Raw genomic sequence first — 15,200 nt, forward strand, 5'->3', positions numbered from 1 at the left:
ACACAACCCAAGTCTAAACTGTGGGCAGGGCCATGTTTTAAAGCTTTGTGTTTATCAACAAAAACAACCCTGGTGAATTTTGCAGCGCAAACCCTTTTCGTCAGGCTTTTGTAGTCTAATTAAACAATAAGCAGTCGGATATATGGCCCTCGTGCTACAGCATGGCTGCAGTTTGCTGAGTGTGGCTTTTGGCACTAATGCATTTCTCCTTTATTTAACCACTGTAAGCGCCACAAAATCTCCCCTTAATTACGTCTTAAAAATGGCATCAAAATTGTTTAACGAAATCCATTCACATGTACATGAAGTCAATGGCATTCTAACCTTTATTCCCAAATGGTTTTATAATTATTTGGCGCGTTTCCACAGAGCTGCTTTTAAAAGAAAGATACAGGTCAGCAGTTAAATAAATCTTTTTTTTCTTCTCTCCCTCTCTTCATGAAACTGACTAATGACCAGAAAATGCTAAACTAAGGAGTTATACCCACGAAAACCTACCGGCCCCCTTTAACATAGAGCTGTAATTCAGCGAGGGCTGAAATGTTGCTTACTCCAGGACCTTTTCTCTGGAGCAGAGACACAAATTATTACCATCACATACACACAGGCACCCAGCCCGGTCCTGAGAACGCAGTGGGCACTGTGTCATCGGGAGGGCAGACTCCCCCCGAAACCTGCCAATTCAACCTCCCCTCCCCTCCCCTCCCCTCCCTCCTGCGCTGGCATTTGGATAACTTTTTATTTATTTATTTACCGCTTATATTTGCCAGTTGGAACAATTAACAAAAATAAGTTGCGATTTATCTGGTGCCAGTGATCCATTTCCTTAAACTTGCCAATGTTGGGCCTGTTTGAAAGCACTTCAAACATTAGGATTACGGGGTTAAACTACCTGAATAATCTCTTTCCTACCAAGATCTGGAGCTGTAAAAAAAAGTTCAACGCCACCCTCTAACCCTCCCTACTCGCTGCACTCGAGGCGCTTACCTATTAAAGCTAGTTACTCTTCAACCGAACCAAGCGTAGTTGTGTATAAATCAAAACATTAGCTGCTCTAGAGTCCGCCTAGAGCACAAAAAAACAACGACAACTAGTTTATCTTTTCTGTAATGTACTCTGTCTGCAGTCCGCCCACCTCGTCTGCTCGGTCTGACGTTCGAACAAGTGAAAAAAGTATGGTCGTTACACGCCAAGTATAAATTCTGAATGAGTCTGTTAGTTTATACACATTAGCACCATTCTGAAGGAATGGGGTAAATATAAAAGCCATGAGCTATAGCTGGAAACACTAGAAGAGAAAAGGTGACACTTGGGAATAATCTTTGAATTTGAATATGCTGTAAAGGAATACACATGATATGGTGTTTACTAGCGACTCATGAAAGAAGACAATAATGTAGTTTGTGGGATACACATATAATGCTAACAACAATATATATTTACATGCAAAGACATAAGGTTAGAGAAGGGAGGCTGTGTGTGTGTGTGTGTGTGTGTGTGTGTGTGTGTGTGTGTGTGTGTGTGTGTGTGTGTGTGTGTGTGTGTGTGTGTGTGTGTGTGTGCAACAGAGGTAGGCTGTCTTTCTGAAAGCAAAATAATGATTTATCTAACTGGTCCTTTGGTGCACCCAGACTCCGAAGCACCTTTGATCCAGATATAATTAATGCCAAATGTAAAACACACTCGTTTATTTCCAATATGGGTAGTTTTGGAGCTGGAGTTTCACATATGGTTCTCCGTTTAATCCCATCTGGTTCTGGAGTTCATATATAAACAGGACACTTTGGGGAACAGAGATTAATTCAGCTTTGGAATGCCATTGAAAACGTGTTAGTCGTTTCCCTCGGCCAGGTCAGGCAATGCAAAAACAAGTTAAGCGTTCATTTGGTCGTGCAGCATTAATGTGGGCATTATTATATAATGGACCCTGACTCGCTCTTATGTTTTAAATTACAGGTCCCTCTCAAATAAAACTATTAATCTTTTTTTCCTTCTTCTTTTTTTTTTTTGGTGTGCGTCTCTGAATGTTTTACAGTCCTGTTACACTTATTAGCTTCTGGCAGCTCCAAAACTTTTAAATGAAAGCCAAATTGCTTTGGTCATGAGAAAGGAAATTAAAGCTCACTCCAGGGGGAAAAATTTCACTGTGAGATCCTCCCAAGGTAGAGTTTCATAACCTTCTGCATGCCTGCAAAAGATGTCACTGCGTACAGGGCCGAGTGTGGTACTGATATAAAAAGACGGTCCGTAATGGGAACAACATGTTCATTTTAGGGAGATTAGGCAGCTGGCGTGTTTTACATCGGGAGAAGAGGTGCTCCGGGTTTGGGTTTGAAGGAGGAGGTATACGGTATGGGAGTGGGCTAAATGGTGCACTCACCCAATTCGTTTGGAGGGCAGTCCTTGACGAAGTAAATATCGGCGAGGTTGTCTTCGTCTGGAGGAAGGCCCTGCTGGTGCAGCTGCAGCTTGCGGAGACCTTCGCTCTGCTGGTGCTTGACCGAGCGGAGGTGCTGCAGCAGGTTCAGTTTGGCTCGGCTGGAGTAGTCGCACAACGCGCAGTAGTAGTAGCAGGACTCCGAGTTACACGCACTCTCTTGTTTTTGCAAGTGCTGCAGGAGGGGAGGAGGTGCGAGCACAGATGGAAAGAGAGAGAGAGAGAGAGAGAGAGAGAGAGAGAGAGAGAGAGAGAGAGAGAGAGAGAGAGAGAGAGAGAGAGAGAGAGAGAGAGAAAAGGGGAAAAAGTCATTAGGGGCTATACGCTTCACATGAAATTACAGCCATCGTTTGTTTCACGGGCTGAGACAGCACCTACATGAAACAGATACTTCCTTTCCACCGTAATAATCTCCCGACATGAAATGCATTCCTTCCAGCTTTGTCCCAAACATAAATACTGATAACAAAGAGAGATTGTCAAAGCCGAGTGCTTTAGAGGGGCTGCCCGATGAGGAAAGACAGACGAGGGAGAGCGAGCGAGGTGCAGAGGGGGAGACGAGCCAACGTGTCTCCGCCTGGCATCACGTAATCTGGGACATACGAGTAATTTACCGCGACAAAAAGTCCAGCTTAACTTAAGTCTGGACTGTGCAACTTTAGAAAGGGATAAGGGGATGATAGAAGATGGGATCTGGTGGGAGTAATTTACTATCTGTGCAGCGATAAAGATAAGAAAACAAATCTACCAGGCCCTTGCTATAAAACTACCACAGGTCTGTAGCTTCATTCGGTAGGAGAGGGGCACCTCGGCTGCCATCCCGCTCATAACGGCGTATGGAGGGTGGTGAAACAGTTTAAACATATACTCACACGCACACGCATTCAGGTTTTATGTAGTCTAAATATTCACATGCTGCTTTGTATGTGTATAGAGAGGCGTATGAAGGCCTGTGGTGCATTAGCAAAGGAGAGTGGAAGCTAAACCCCTGCATGGCCTCTCTCTCTCTCTCTCTCTCTCTCTCTCTCTCTCTCTCTCTCTCTCTCTCTCTCTCTCTCTCTCTCTCTCTCTCTCTCTCTCTCTCTTCTTCGCTGACACAAAAACCCCTGCTACTCAGACCCCACTGTATGTGTGCGTGTGAATCTCACAGTGGTTTTACTGCCACCATGCTGCTCATGTTTTGAAGGCTGATTCAAACATTTTTAAAACTTTTTAAAATTAAAAAAATTAGTTTGAGTCAAGTTCAATTCATTCATGAATTAGTCCAAATTATCTTTTTGTTTTTTTAAATAAAGATGATCAATTTAGAGTAATAATATAATTTTGTTTTTGTTTTTTTAAATCTATATCACTCATCTCTAATGTGCACATACACAAAAGAATATTAAACTTTTCCTAAAGCTTAAGAGGAAATCCTGGCTACTTTCTCATGCTAATTCCAGCACCATTTGCAGCTATTAAACTGCACCTAAACACTTTATTTCTCTTGCCGTTCTGGCTTCCAGTGGGTCAACTGGTGCGAATAAGGTGAACAGCCTCCTTCCCCCTCTGCCTCTAACAAAACCCAAACTGGATTGGTCTTTTTAGGGACAAGCACGCACACACGCACTGAGCTGGTGGGGCTTCCTAAGCTTGTTAATTCTGACAAGAGACTCCAAGCGGAGGCTAGACACAGAAGGAGAGAGAAAGTATTTAAAACAGTGCTTTGTAGGCGAAATCCGAACTGTCCAGCTTTGCATATTGTTCTATTCAACTCTAATGTGTTTCAAACAGCAGGGCTCCCGCATTCAGTCCTGCCTGACAATTATGCACTTTAATTTGGGCTAAAGTTTTGCATTAAAATTGTGCAGTAGTGCACCACGCAAGGCCATAGTAGGCCTCCCCTCCACCTAAAACACATACAAAGCCCCCAATCCAACAAACAGTCCCACCTCCCTCCCCATTCCCCAGGCAAGCCAAGCGTATCAAGTGTGCCTACAGTACTCACAGACTAATGAACAATGTGTAAAAACAAAAGGCCGAGTGAGGCCTCCATTATCTGATCTTCCGCTAAAACACAAAACCGGTCCTCTGCGAGCCTGATGGAAGTACCGGTGTGCCTGCAGGTGTGAGCCCGCTAAAAGAAAACCCTTTTGACAAAACAGATTCTTGGACTGTCAGGGATTAGAGTCATGGCACCAGTGGTAACACACATCTTTTCTTTCATAAACTCGGCAGAATTTTCTCACGAGTCTGCAGGGCCGCGCTCCGTAAGGGGCTCTCTGTGGCCATTGAAACGTCTTAAGCTTTAATTAAGTTGAAGTTGTCAGAGGAAAGCCTTTTTGGCACAGATTCAGGGTCATTAATTACAGCTATCTTTGTTTCTTTCCAAAGGGAAGCCCTTCGAAGACATGCGGGGCTACTTGTATGAACTGCCTCCCTGTAAACAGACTCGAACCCGGCTGATTTGGCACATAAACCCCTCGAAGGGTCCTACCACTCTAGGATAACCGCTACACGTAATGGTTCAGGCCTCTTCTGTCTGTAAATTAAGAGGAGAATGTTCTTAATCTTTCTTGACTCTCCCAAAAAGCAAAATGAGATCAATCTCATTGCTAATTCAGAACCAGATGTCTATGGAACCTTTGCATCATAAATTCATCTTAGGTAGTCGTAGAGTTAGTGAAAAAAAATCACGTCATTCCATTTAGACTCAAGATGGTTTCTGGGAAAAACAGCAATATAATTTGTTTTCTCTGCATGATGACTAAACCTCATTAGGATGAATAACTATCGCTAATAAACAAGCATTTGCTCAAGGGCTATTGGCTAGCTATTGTCGCATTCATATCCTCATATTGCATTTATGCACATCTTATCCTGAGTTGTAGCCCCTTTTAGAAGCCTCCATTACTATTTTCATACTAATATGAAATAGATTTGTGTTGTTTGTGAACAAGTCTGACCACACATCTTAAATTATTCTGAATCATAATCGCAGCAGTGTATCCATTTTTATGGTCCTAATAAAAAACAATGCAAGAAGACGTGTCTAACGTTTAAAGGCCGAAAGAGTGCGTAACTCTAGAAAATATTAATTTATTCACTATCAGCATTCCTGCGTTGTTTGCTCAAGACCTATATTGAAATCGAGTATTTTTCTTCCTTCTTTTATAGACCCCTGTGGCACTGGTGCAAGCTGTTCAGAGACTCGAGCCTGGGGTTTCTGATTTATGAGGTTTAAGCTTACCATTTTTAGTACTGCCAGACTCACAAAGCAGTTATATACTACCTGCAAAGTTCAAAATGTTTGTGGCATCCCGTAGCAGATTCTGCCCACCTAAAAGTCAGGATGCTGCTAGCAAAGAAAAGAAGGCCTATTTATTACTAAAATAAATAAATAAGAAGAATAAGACTCCAGTTTCTCTCACCTCGACTTGGTTTTGCAGAAAGCTGGAGGATAAATCGCGCAGTGATTCTGTCAAGCGCTAAGAAAATCTCTGAAACTGCTCCAAGTGCTGTTGTTGTGGGTGGCAAAGAGGCTATCTATGACAATATAGCGGAGCGCTCTTGCCTTTGATGGGTAATTGTTCTAGATTAGCATTTGGCAAACAACCAAGAGTCTAAAACCCCACGGGGTCCAATCATTTTAGCTAACTTGTCCTCCCTGGGTGCCCCTTGGCATGCCAAAGAGCACATCCAGTCGAACGGGATTGTGGGCACGGGAGGAACACCCACCTCTCGTTCTCTCTGGGCTCTCAGGACCTAATCAGGCATGAGTTGGGCGACTCTAAAGCAAAGACGCCATCGTACTGTGCTGCCAAAACAATGCAAATCAAAGCACCAGGGACTCCCCATCACCTGTCAACCTAGGCCCCAATTCCCAGGGAGCGTGTTTTTTCCCTAACCTGACGAGACTTATTTATTTATACTGACTTCAATGATTACAAAACACCTCTCGTTGCCTTCCCCTCTGCCCGTCTGCTGTTGGCAGTAGGAGACTGGTTTCATTTGTACTGCCTGCAGTGACAAAACAGACTCATTAGTGGCATTCAGAATAAGGATAAGGGCTGTTTGAGACTGGATGTTTATTCGCTCCGTTCTGCTAGGATGACAAGACTCCTTCAGACAAAAAAAAAAAGATGAAGGGTTAAAAAATACGTTGTTTCTAAACGAAAACAAATTAGGGCATTCAGGTCATTAGTGGAGAAAAATCCAACAAAAAGAAATTTTTAATAAATCCTATCTGCAATTTTTTTTTTCTGTTTCTTTAATACTTGTTTGTATGCTTTCGAAGAGGCACTGGTTTCCGGTCTAACTCTGGGGACCCCAAGAACGGGAAAAAAAGAAAATAAACAAAAGCTTGTTTTGTTCCTCAAAGCATTTTAAACACATTCCAGCCTTACTTGGAGGCCGGCCAGGTATACGATTCCATCAATGCTGACACCGTCCAAACACATGTTACCAGTAACCACTATTGAGCCTGGAGACATAAATGTAATGTTATATCATGGGTACCGCAGGAGTTGGCAACCTGAGAGAAATTCTTGTGCGAGAGGTATGCCCCCTACATTCCATTCAGAGATTGCGCACAAGGCCACCGACTTTTCCGCTACAGGCACAAAACAAGAGCAAAAAACCATCTCATTTTAACTTTCTCTCTCCCCTACCTCAACAAATCCCAAGGAATGCATCAAAGAGCCCCAAATTACCTCCCCTATTTATTTTTTTCCTCTGAATCCGTCTGGTTCATCATATGTAATTATGGCTTAGGACATTCTGCCAGTGCATGGCTGTATGGTTTGCTGCTTAGGTCATATAATAATAATAATCATCCTTGCAAATGGATGCCAAGTTAAATAAGTGAATTAGCACAATGTGTCTTTCAGCAGCACACTCTCGTCTGAGGTGGCTTGTGGAGACGCAGTAAAGAGAGCGGGACACACCCCGGGGTCCCTCCAAAACGACTAAAACCCACAACTGCTGCAGCGTCCATCCACAGCCTCTCATTTACTGTAATCGCGCTCAGACCGGCAGGACCGGTCTGGGGCGACATACGCCCCATTTTCCCAAGGACACTGGTTCTGTGGAGCTACAATGTACTGTGAATATTGCAGTTTGCAATGAGGCCTTCAATATGTTGATGCAGTCTGCACTCTGACTTTGGAACAGTTCATGTAAATGTTGGGCCAGCCAAGCGTGGTCCAAACAGAAATCCACCAAAAACACATAAATCTACGAATTGACAGCCGGTTTGCGGAAAGTCTTAAAAGAACTTCTGTGTGTTTCTTTGGAAATATTGTTTTTCCTCTCATGTACATTTACATCCGCATTAATCATGTCGAAGTCTGAGTGCTTGTGTTTTACCAGCATTTTAATATGTGGATTGATCCGCAACGTAATAATTCATTGATCGCTGTAAGCGCCAATTCCTGTCGAATCACTATTAAAGCAAACAGTGCACAGGGCGCTGGGAACCAATCATTCTATGGCTTCATACGTTTCTCGCTGAACGGTAAACAGATGAAGAGAGACACGTGGAGAAAAATATTTCCATGTGGTGCTAATGTTGTTGATCTGGCATATATCATTAGGCCTGCAATAATGTTCCTATGACAGAAGGAAATGAACGAAAACTACAGGGTTCATGCAATGGTATTCCAAAATCACATGCTCTTCCCACTGGTCCACAGGACTCTGTTGAAGGTCAACCAGAGGTCCTAATGCAGAAGAACAATGTGTCAATCCTTAATAATTCATTATGATCATGTTTTAAAGTAGCCTACTTTCATAAAGTTCTTTGCTTATTTAAATATCACATAGAAAATAGGAAAACAGAGGTGCCTAGACGAAAGTTTTGGAATCATAGGGACGTTCAAACTTTCAATTTGAACATTTAAAATGTTTTAAAACCTTGTGAACTGTGACTGTGAACTTGTTTGGAGCACAATAGACATGTTTAAATGTTAGAACCAACATTTTGAATGTGTTTAACAGTTTGTTGCCTATGTAGACAGGATTAAACATTTATAATGCCCAAAAATGCTGTCTAGGTAGGTTTAGAAATAAAGCCAGAGATTTTATTGATGACATCCTGTTGTTGCTGATTGGTAACCATATAAATGAACCTCTCGTCTATATAATAGAATCACCGGACTTAAACATGAAGCAGCAGCATTGGAAAATTCCATTTGCATATGACCTCTCACCTCTGTAGTTGATATGGAAGATTAAGAACTAGTCCTTTATCTTCACTCCTCTAATCCTTCCCACTGCTAAAACAGACACGAGTGTTCGTCTACTCCTCAAATTGCCTTAAAAGAAAGCAAACTCCCGACGAAAATGGAGGTGTATTTATATTATGGTGATTTAAAATCTGTCGCCTGGACACTTCTCTCCCATTAAATCCACTGACCTTACCATTACCCTTAAAAGCTTAGCCTGTCTCCATCAGAAGGTGAAAAAGACCAGAGGCTCCACCATCATCTTCATGCCACGCTATCACAAAAAAAAAATGGTTTTCTGCAATTGAGCATAGTGCGAAGATAGATGTTTGAGACACGTCTCACCAGAGTCTGGAAATTAATAACTAAATGCAACACAACAAATAACTCAAGCTTTTAGTGGAATTAATAATAAGAATTATTATTATTATTATTATTATTATAGAATACACATTTAATAATTAATGGATAATCTTTCATCAAACCATTTATATGGTTTTGCATGTTTATACATTTATTTATATAAAAAGTGAATGCTTGTGAACTGTCAAATATATAAAACCATGATAATTATTTGAAAATAAAGAAAAGTTTACGTTAAGCTGTGCCAGTGGCTCAGCTAATAGTGATAGTAAGCTTTGCCTCCAAACACTGAACATACTATTATTAAATGTTAAAATGTTACATGCTACATTGCTACATTGAATATTCTATTAAACCGTTTTCAAGGAAAAATATGAATAATGCGCAACGAAATTAGTAAAAAATGTAATAAATAAATACATTTTGCAGATCTTCTATCATACCATCCCCCCACATCTCAGCATATGTTTTTAATGCAAACAAAGAGTTATGAGCTCATAGTCTCAGGTGGGAAGCACAGGAAAGGATGATCCATGCTTGTGACCCTCAGCCAGTACAGTACGAGACTGTGGCATTCTGACTAATTATGATGCATGGTCTACTCTACGGCCTGAAATCTTTCCTTTAAAACGAGCCCATGCAACGATGAGACAATCTCCCACCTTGTGTATCTGATAAGAGCGGAATGAGCCCTGAATCACCGCTGCGTGCTTTCCCTATTCATACTTTTAAACATTAAACCCTTTCATGTTCCATCTGCCTTCTCCCCTTCCACAACAACATAGAGGAGGGTCCCTGATTTGCATCCTATTATAGGAGGGAGGGAAAGAGGGAGGGAGGAAGAGAGCGCAGGGATCATGGAGAGGAGCTTGTTTAAAGAGCCCTGCCTCTTGCTTTGCTGCTCTCACTCCTCAATGGGAGCACTTCTTAGCCGAACGCTTTGCATATTGCCTACGAAGATCTTCAGGAGTCGAGCCTGTAGGGGCAATCGCTTTTAACCTGTGCTGTATCAAAAGAGTCTAAGTAAATAACACCTTACCCACCCACTAACCCACACATCAAGAGCCGGCGGGGATATATTAAGAATGTTAAATACATACAGACAAATATAAATGTTCTAGTGCTCCTAATGCATATAAACACATCAATTCAAACGGTGGTATTGTAAGTCGATACAACTAATACAGCTAATGTCTCAACCACAGTTTATGCAGTTACAACCCATAAAAGGAAAGCCATTGTTTTTTCGCTGAAAAGCCCTAGCCATAGCTTGCATTCCACGGTCCACTCGACATACCACTGGCCACTTTGAAGATTACTGAAATGTTTGCCTTTGTTCTCCGGAGAATCACACAAACCAGACAGCCTTCTTTTCAAACACACTGCACCTTTGGGTGAACAATTAGGGTTGGTGGTACTCAGTAAAGCATGATATTAAGAGGAAACTAAGGTGAGCATTCGGATGCTGGAAAAATTGTAATTATAGGACACTGCATTAAACAAAAAGGCCATCTGGATCTCACGGAAATGCTTTGGACAATTATAAAAATGATAATTCAACGGGTTAATTTAACTAAATGTGGAAAAAATCATGGGTGTAATCCCAAACAAGTGAGTGGGACTTCTATCAGATCTATTTCAAAGCATTAAGGATTACTAGTAGCAGTCTAATCCTGCTGAACCTAAGGGGAGGTAAATCGTATTGTGTTGGAAATCCTGGCCAGGAAAGAACAGGAGGTTAAATGAGTTCTTTGCTCTGTAATCGAATATCACACTCTACTTATCTATTCAGTGAGCACCTAATGTTTAAAATCAATTACTTGAGGAATGCTTTCTTGCATTCAGGTCTGTTAATGTGAGCAAAAACTGCCACCCATGACTGCTGCTCTGTCTTCACTAGGGCATCCGTTCTGGGCCGTGGCTCTTATTAAACGACACACGTCAATATTGATCTTAATTCCAATCTTTTCTGCAAACTCTCTCTCTCTTTGCCGTTAATTGTTGACCGACCTAATAATCTTCGGGATGATTCTTCTTTTTTTAAACATGCAGCCTGCGTGTAGCTACTTAAAATAACTGGGAGAATAAAGGTTAGCTTTGAAAGAAAAATCTCAGCTGAGTAACAGGGGAGACCTCAGGGGAACGTGTGACGTTCAGGCATACATTTATTGTCCAATAATGCTTTCCAGACAAAGTCATATGTTTGCTCTCTGTCTGTGTCTGGAGAGTTAAAACAAAGCTAATTACCTTCAGCCAGCTATTTCACCAAGAATATCATATTATTGCAATTCAAGTCCTTCCACGGCTGGCCTTATCAGAGAACTGTGAGTCATCCTTTGTTAAGCTGGGCCCAAATCCCATGAGAAATGGAGGGGTGGGGGGAGTGAAAAAACGAGGAAGAAAAAAAAAAGAGAAAAGAAAGGAAAGGGGTAAAAATGACAAACTCCTGCCACTCTTTGTTCCTGGGAGTGCCACGCTCCCCTTCAGGGCTCGGTAAGTCTTATTTCCTCTGCTATGGTTCCCATACCTGTCAGCCTCAATAGCCTTCACAGTGCCTGCACAGAGACAAATGGGCTGACCTGGCCGGCCTCTCTGACCCACGGCCAACAGGAAGATCACATCTGGTTATTAATATCAGAGCATCCTCATATGGCGGCCCCCCACCCATCTCACAAGATAGATAGAAAGAAAAAAGAAAAACAGCAAAACAGGAAAGAGAGGGGTGTCTGGGGCACCACACACTTTATCACAATGCTTTAAGATGTCCGTCAGCAAACGTTAGTCCTGTGGGGCCGGTGTGGAGATGACCATCTGCTTATGAGCGGGGAGGGCATGATGGGAGAAATACCTATTAATATCTATGAGGATTAATGACAGCAGGGCCTAGCTGAAGCCTGGGCTTTGTGTTTGCACCCACACTCGTCTGTCTGTATGCTTTAATTATACCCCCTCCCCCTCGCGCCCTCCCCTGAAAGATTCCCATTGTAATCCGCGTGCAGGTGAAAGACGAGAGCGTCTGAATAATCTGGCCTCGCTGTTGGGTCAGAGCGGGAGGCTGAGAGAGTGCTGACATACTTTTATGCCTGCAGAGAGTAAGTGGATAAACGGACGCGTTTGTGAGCCTGTGGTTTTGTTTGCATTCGGGAAGTAAAGCCCGGGCTTTTATAAGGCCGTTTGGACCTGTTCAAAAAGTCCTCTGGTACTGTGGGGGAGCAGCTCTTATTGACAAACAGTTGAGACAGGGCCACATCCGCTTTTCTTTTTTGGCCATTCTCTCTCATCTCATCATGGATGCTTTCTATTGTGCCTAATTTTGCAGATAGCATGAGAATAAATGCAACAAACATGGTTAAACAAACCAAATCTTTCAAAAACGACATATTTGGGTGCACTTCAGGGTGGTTAAATGCAATGGTTCACCCAAAAAGTGACAATTTCCCTCATGTCGTTTCAAACCTGTTGGCGCAACACAAAAGATATTTTGAAGAATTTTTTAACTGTTGTTTTGAATAAGATAAAAGTAATTGGTGTCCGATGGCATTTTGCCAATGCTATTGACTTATATGGACAAAAAAGTGAATTCTTCTGCAGTTTTCTTTTTTTTCATACAGGTTTGAAATGACAAGAAAATGAATAACTGTCAGAATTCATTTTTTTGATGCTCACGTTGGAGACGCTGGTTTGAATCCGGCCTGTATATAATAAGAAACTGTGGGAAAAAGCCCCAAAATAAAATACAATGTGTGCTAAGGGACAACAACAATGATGATGATGCTATATGAAGGCTCATGCAAAACAGATCCTCTTCGTTCTTCTGCAGCACAATGGCTTTTTATGCAAATTCCCTCAACTCAATCTCCTGTCCATTTTACCATCAGATCGGGGGAAATGACAGACAATAATTTGAGCTGCATATATATGGGGCATTTGATTTTCAAATGAGAAGGAGTGAGGCTGACCTTCAGTAATGAATGTGCTGTAATATAATGTGCCCATCAACCGGCAGCCATCTTGGTATAGAAAAATAGAGCAAAATAGTGAGAGAGGAAAAAGGGGGAAATGAGGAGGAAATACTGACCTTCTGGATGAGAATAAAAGGAGAAAAACATAAAAAGGGGTTGGGAAAAGTCTTTTGATAAATCTGAAATTCCAGTCTCCTCACTCTCGCATTCTCTCCTCCTCCCTCTTTTCTCTGCTCCCCTCTTTTAATTTCCCCTCTCATTTCCCTGCCCCGACCAATGGTGTTGCCATCCGTATCATGGATAATGAGATGGGCTATCTGCCTCTCCCTGGGGACAAGGCCACGGAAAGCTAGTCGCTGCGGCTCCATCTCCCTGCCTGCCTCCACCAGAGAGAGGCGCATTATGTGTGCTACGGCCCCTGTGGCTCATAACAGGGAGAAAGGAGACAAGGAAGGGGAAAAAAGAGGAAGAAAATACAAATATGGAAATGGAGCCTTGCACTCCAGACAGACAGAAAATTCTGCTTGACTGATGACGGATGCTCTGGGAGGGGGGTGGCTGCTGTAATTAAGCAGTTCATAGCTCCTGACGCGCAACTGGGGGATACACGCTGGACATCCTTATGTGCTGCACACAAGCCTCCAGAGAGAGGAGGTACAGAGAGAGAAGGGAATAGACAGAAAGGGAGGAAAAATGATAGGCGGAGTGGGATATAGAAGAGAAGAGCACAGTGAGGACCACCTGGTGAACAGGTGTGGGTCATATCTGCCTTTCCCCCCCGCTTCCAACACACTGACCATGAACATTCTTGGCTTCAAATGACCCAAGTGCCCAGCGCAAATCGGCTCTTTGGAGCAACACACATTTCTCAACGTTTCTTAATCAAGCGTTACACCGCCTTTGAATGGCCTTGACAGATTTACACTTGACTACATCTGAGTTTATTTGAGTGCTTATTAACGATAATTGTATGACGATAATATATCATTACTGTAGTCTAAAGCCAAACACTAAGAGGTCAAGAATGTGTATTGTATTTATTTTAATAGCCGAATTACTTCATAATAGTGAAAAAAATCCAAGGCTGTTTTAGGTGTGGGCTTGGGAGCTTTAAAAACCACCAATGAGAAGCCTTAGTCTTTCACAAAAGAGAAACATTGCACTGCTAATGTAATTTAGGTTTTTTTATGTCTGGAAAATCTGAACTGAACTGAATTGTAGGTACAAAGCTGCAATAAAAATAATGAATATGCTTTCTGTTTGTATCCTCAATAATTTTGGCCCATAATGATACTTTGTGTTCCGAGGCTCATATGGAAAGGTCATCAATACTTTGTTCTTTAGTGCGCTACCCTTTCACCTTTGAACATAAAAGACGAGGTGTTTTTCTAGTCAAATAAAGAAACCTCTTTTTCTTTTTTCTCAACATTTACTACCAAATATACATGAGCGAAACGGTCCGGTTTCTGCCAAAAGCATTAGAAGCCGCATCTGTAGAACAGATTTCCCTCTCTCTGGGTAAAGGTGGGGGCGCGAGGAGATGAGAGAGCCAGAGCGAACCCCCTCACCCCCTCTGTGTCAAATGGACACCCTTCTCTCTCCATCAAAATTCAGCCCCCATCACCTGTTCTAACACTTCTTAAAATGTGAGCCAATAAAACTCAAATGGGCAGGCGTCCATTTGAATGCTAATGTTTTTTTTTAACCTCGGCAAGTACTTTAACTTTAACATAAAAAACTATACCAACTACAGATTCCATTAGATTATATGTCTCCCTGTTACTACATAATTTCCCATCTTCAAAAGGAAAAACACAACTGTTGTGCTGGTTTAGGATTAAACTAAAAAATTCAGGACCATTTTAATCCTAAATACTCTACATAGCCATGTGCCGTTTCAGTCTGTTCTTACATTGAAAAGAAAGTGTAAGTGTTAGTTCCTAAAAAATCAGGTAAACTCTAATTAGACATTTCAGAATGAACACAAACAATAATGTCAATAATCAGGCAGTGACCCAACTACACGTGCACGTGAATAAACAAATCTAGTGCGAGACTTACTAAGATCATAGCTAAGCTATGCCTTTCTCTTCTTCTAATCTCCAATCTATTTGTCTTTCGATGTGATCCGAAATGCTCTCTGTTGCCATGGAGCCTTTTTATTTGCTTAGAGAATTAGCCAAGCCCCCTGACCCCCCACCCCTTTCTAAACTGCTAAGGATTTCAAAACATTCC

The 15,200-nt window shown here is 42.0% G+C and overlaps 1 protein-coding gene across 1 annotated transcript in view; it reads right to left on the reverse strand.

Moving 5' to 3' along the window:
- The window catches only part of zfhx4 (zinc finger homeobox 4), a 71,475-nt gene that overhangs the window by 34,713 nt on the left and 21,562 nt on the right, over window positions 1–15,200 (reverse strand). The window contains exon 4 of the mRNA XM_079806619.1: window positions 2,381–2,612. Coding sequence (XP_079662745.1) covers window positions 2,381–2,612 — 232 coding nt within the window. The remainder of the gene's footprint in view (window positions 1–2,380; window positions 2,613–15,200) is intronic.

Source organism: Gobio gobio (assembly GCF_949357685.1).
Source record: "Gobio gobio genome assembly, chromosome: 23".
In the NCBI taxonomy this organism is placed as follows: Eukaryota; Metazoa; Chordata; class Actinopteri; order Cypriniformes; family Gobionidae; genus Gobio; species Gobio gobio.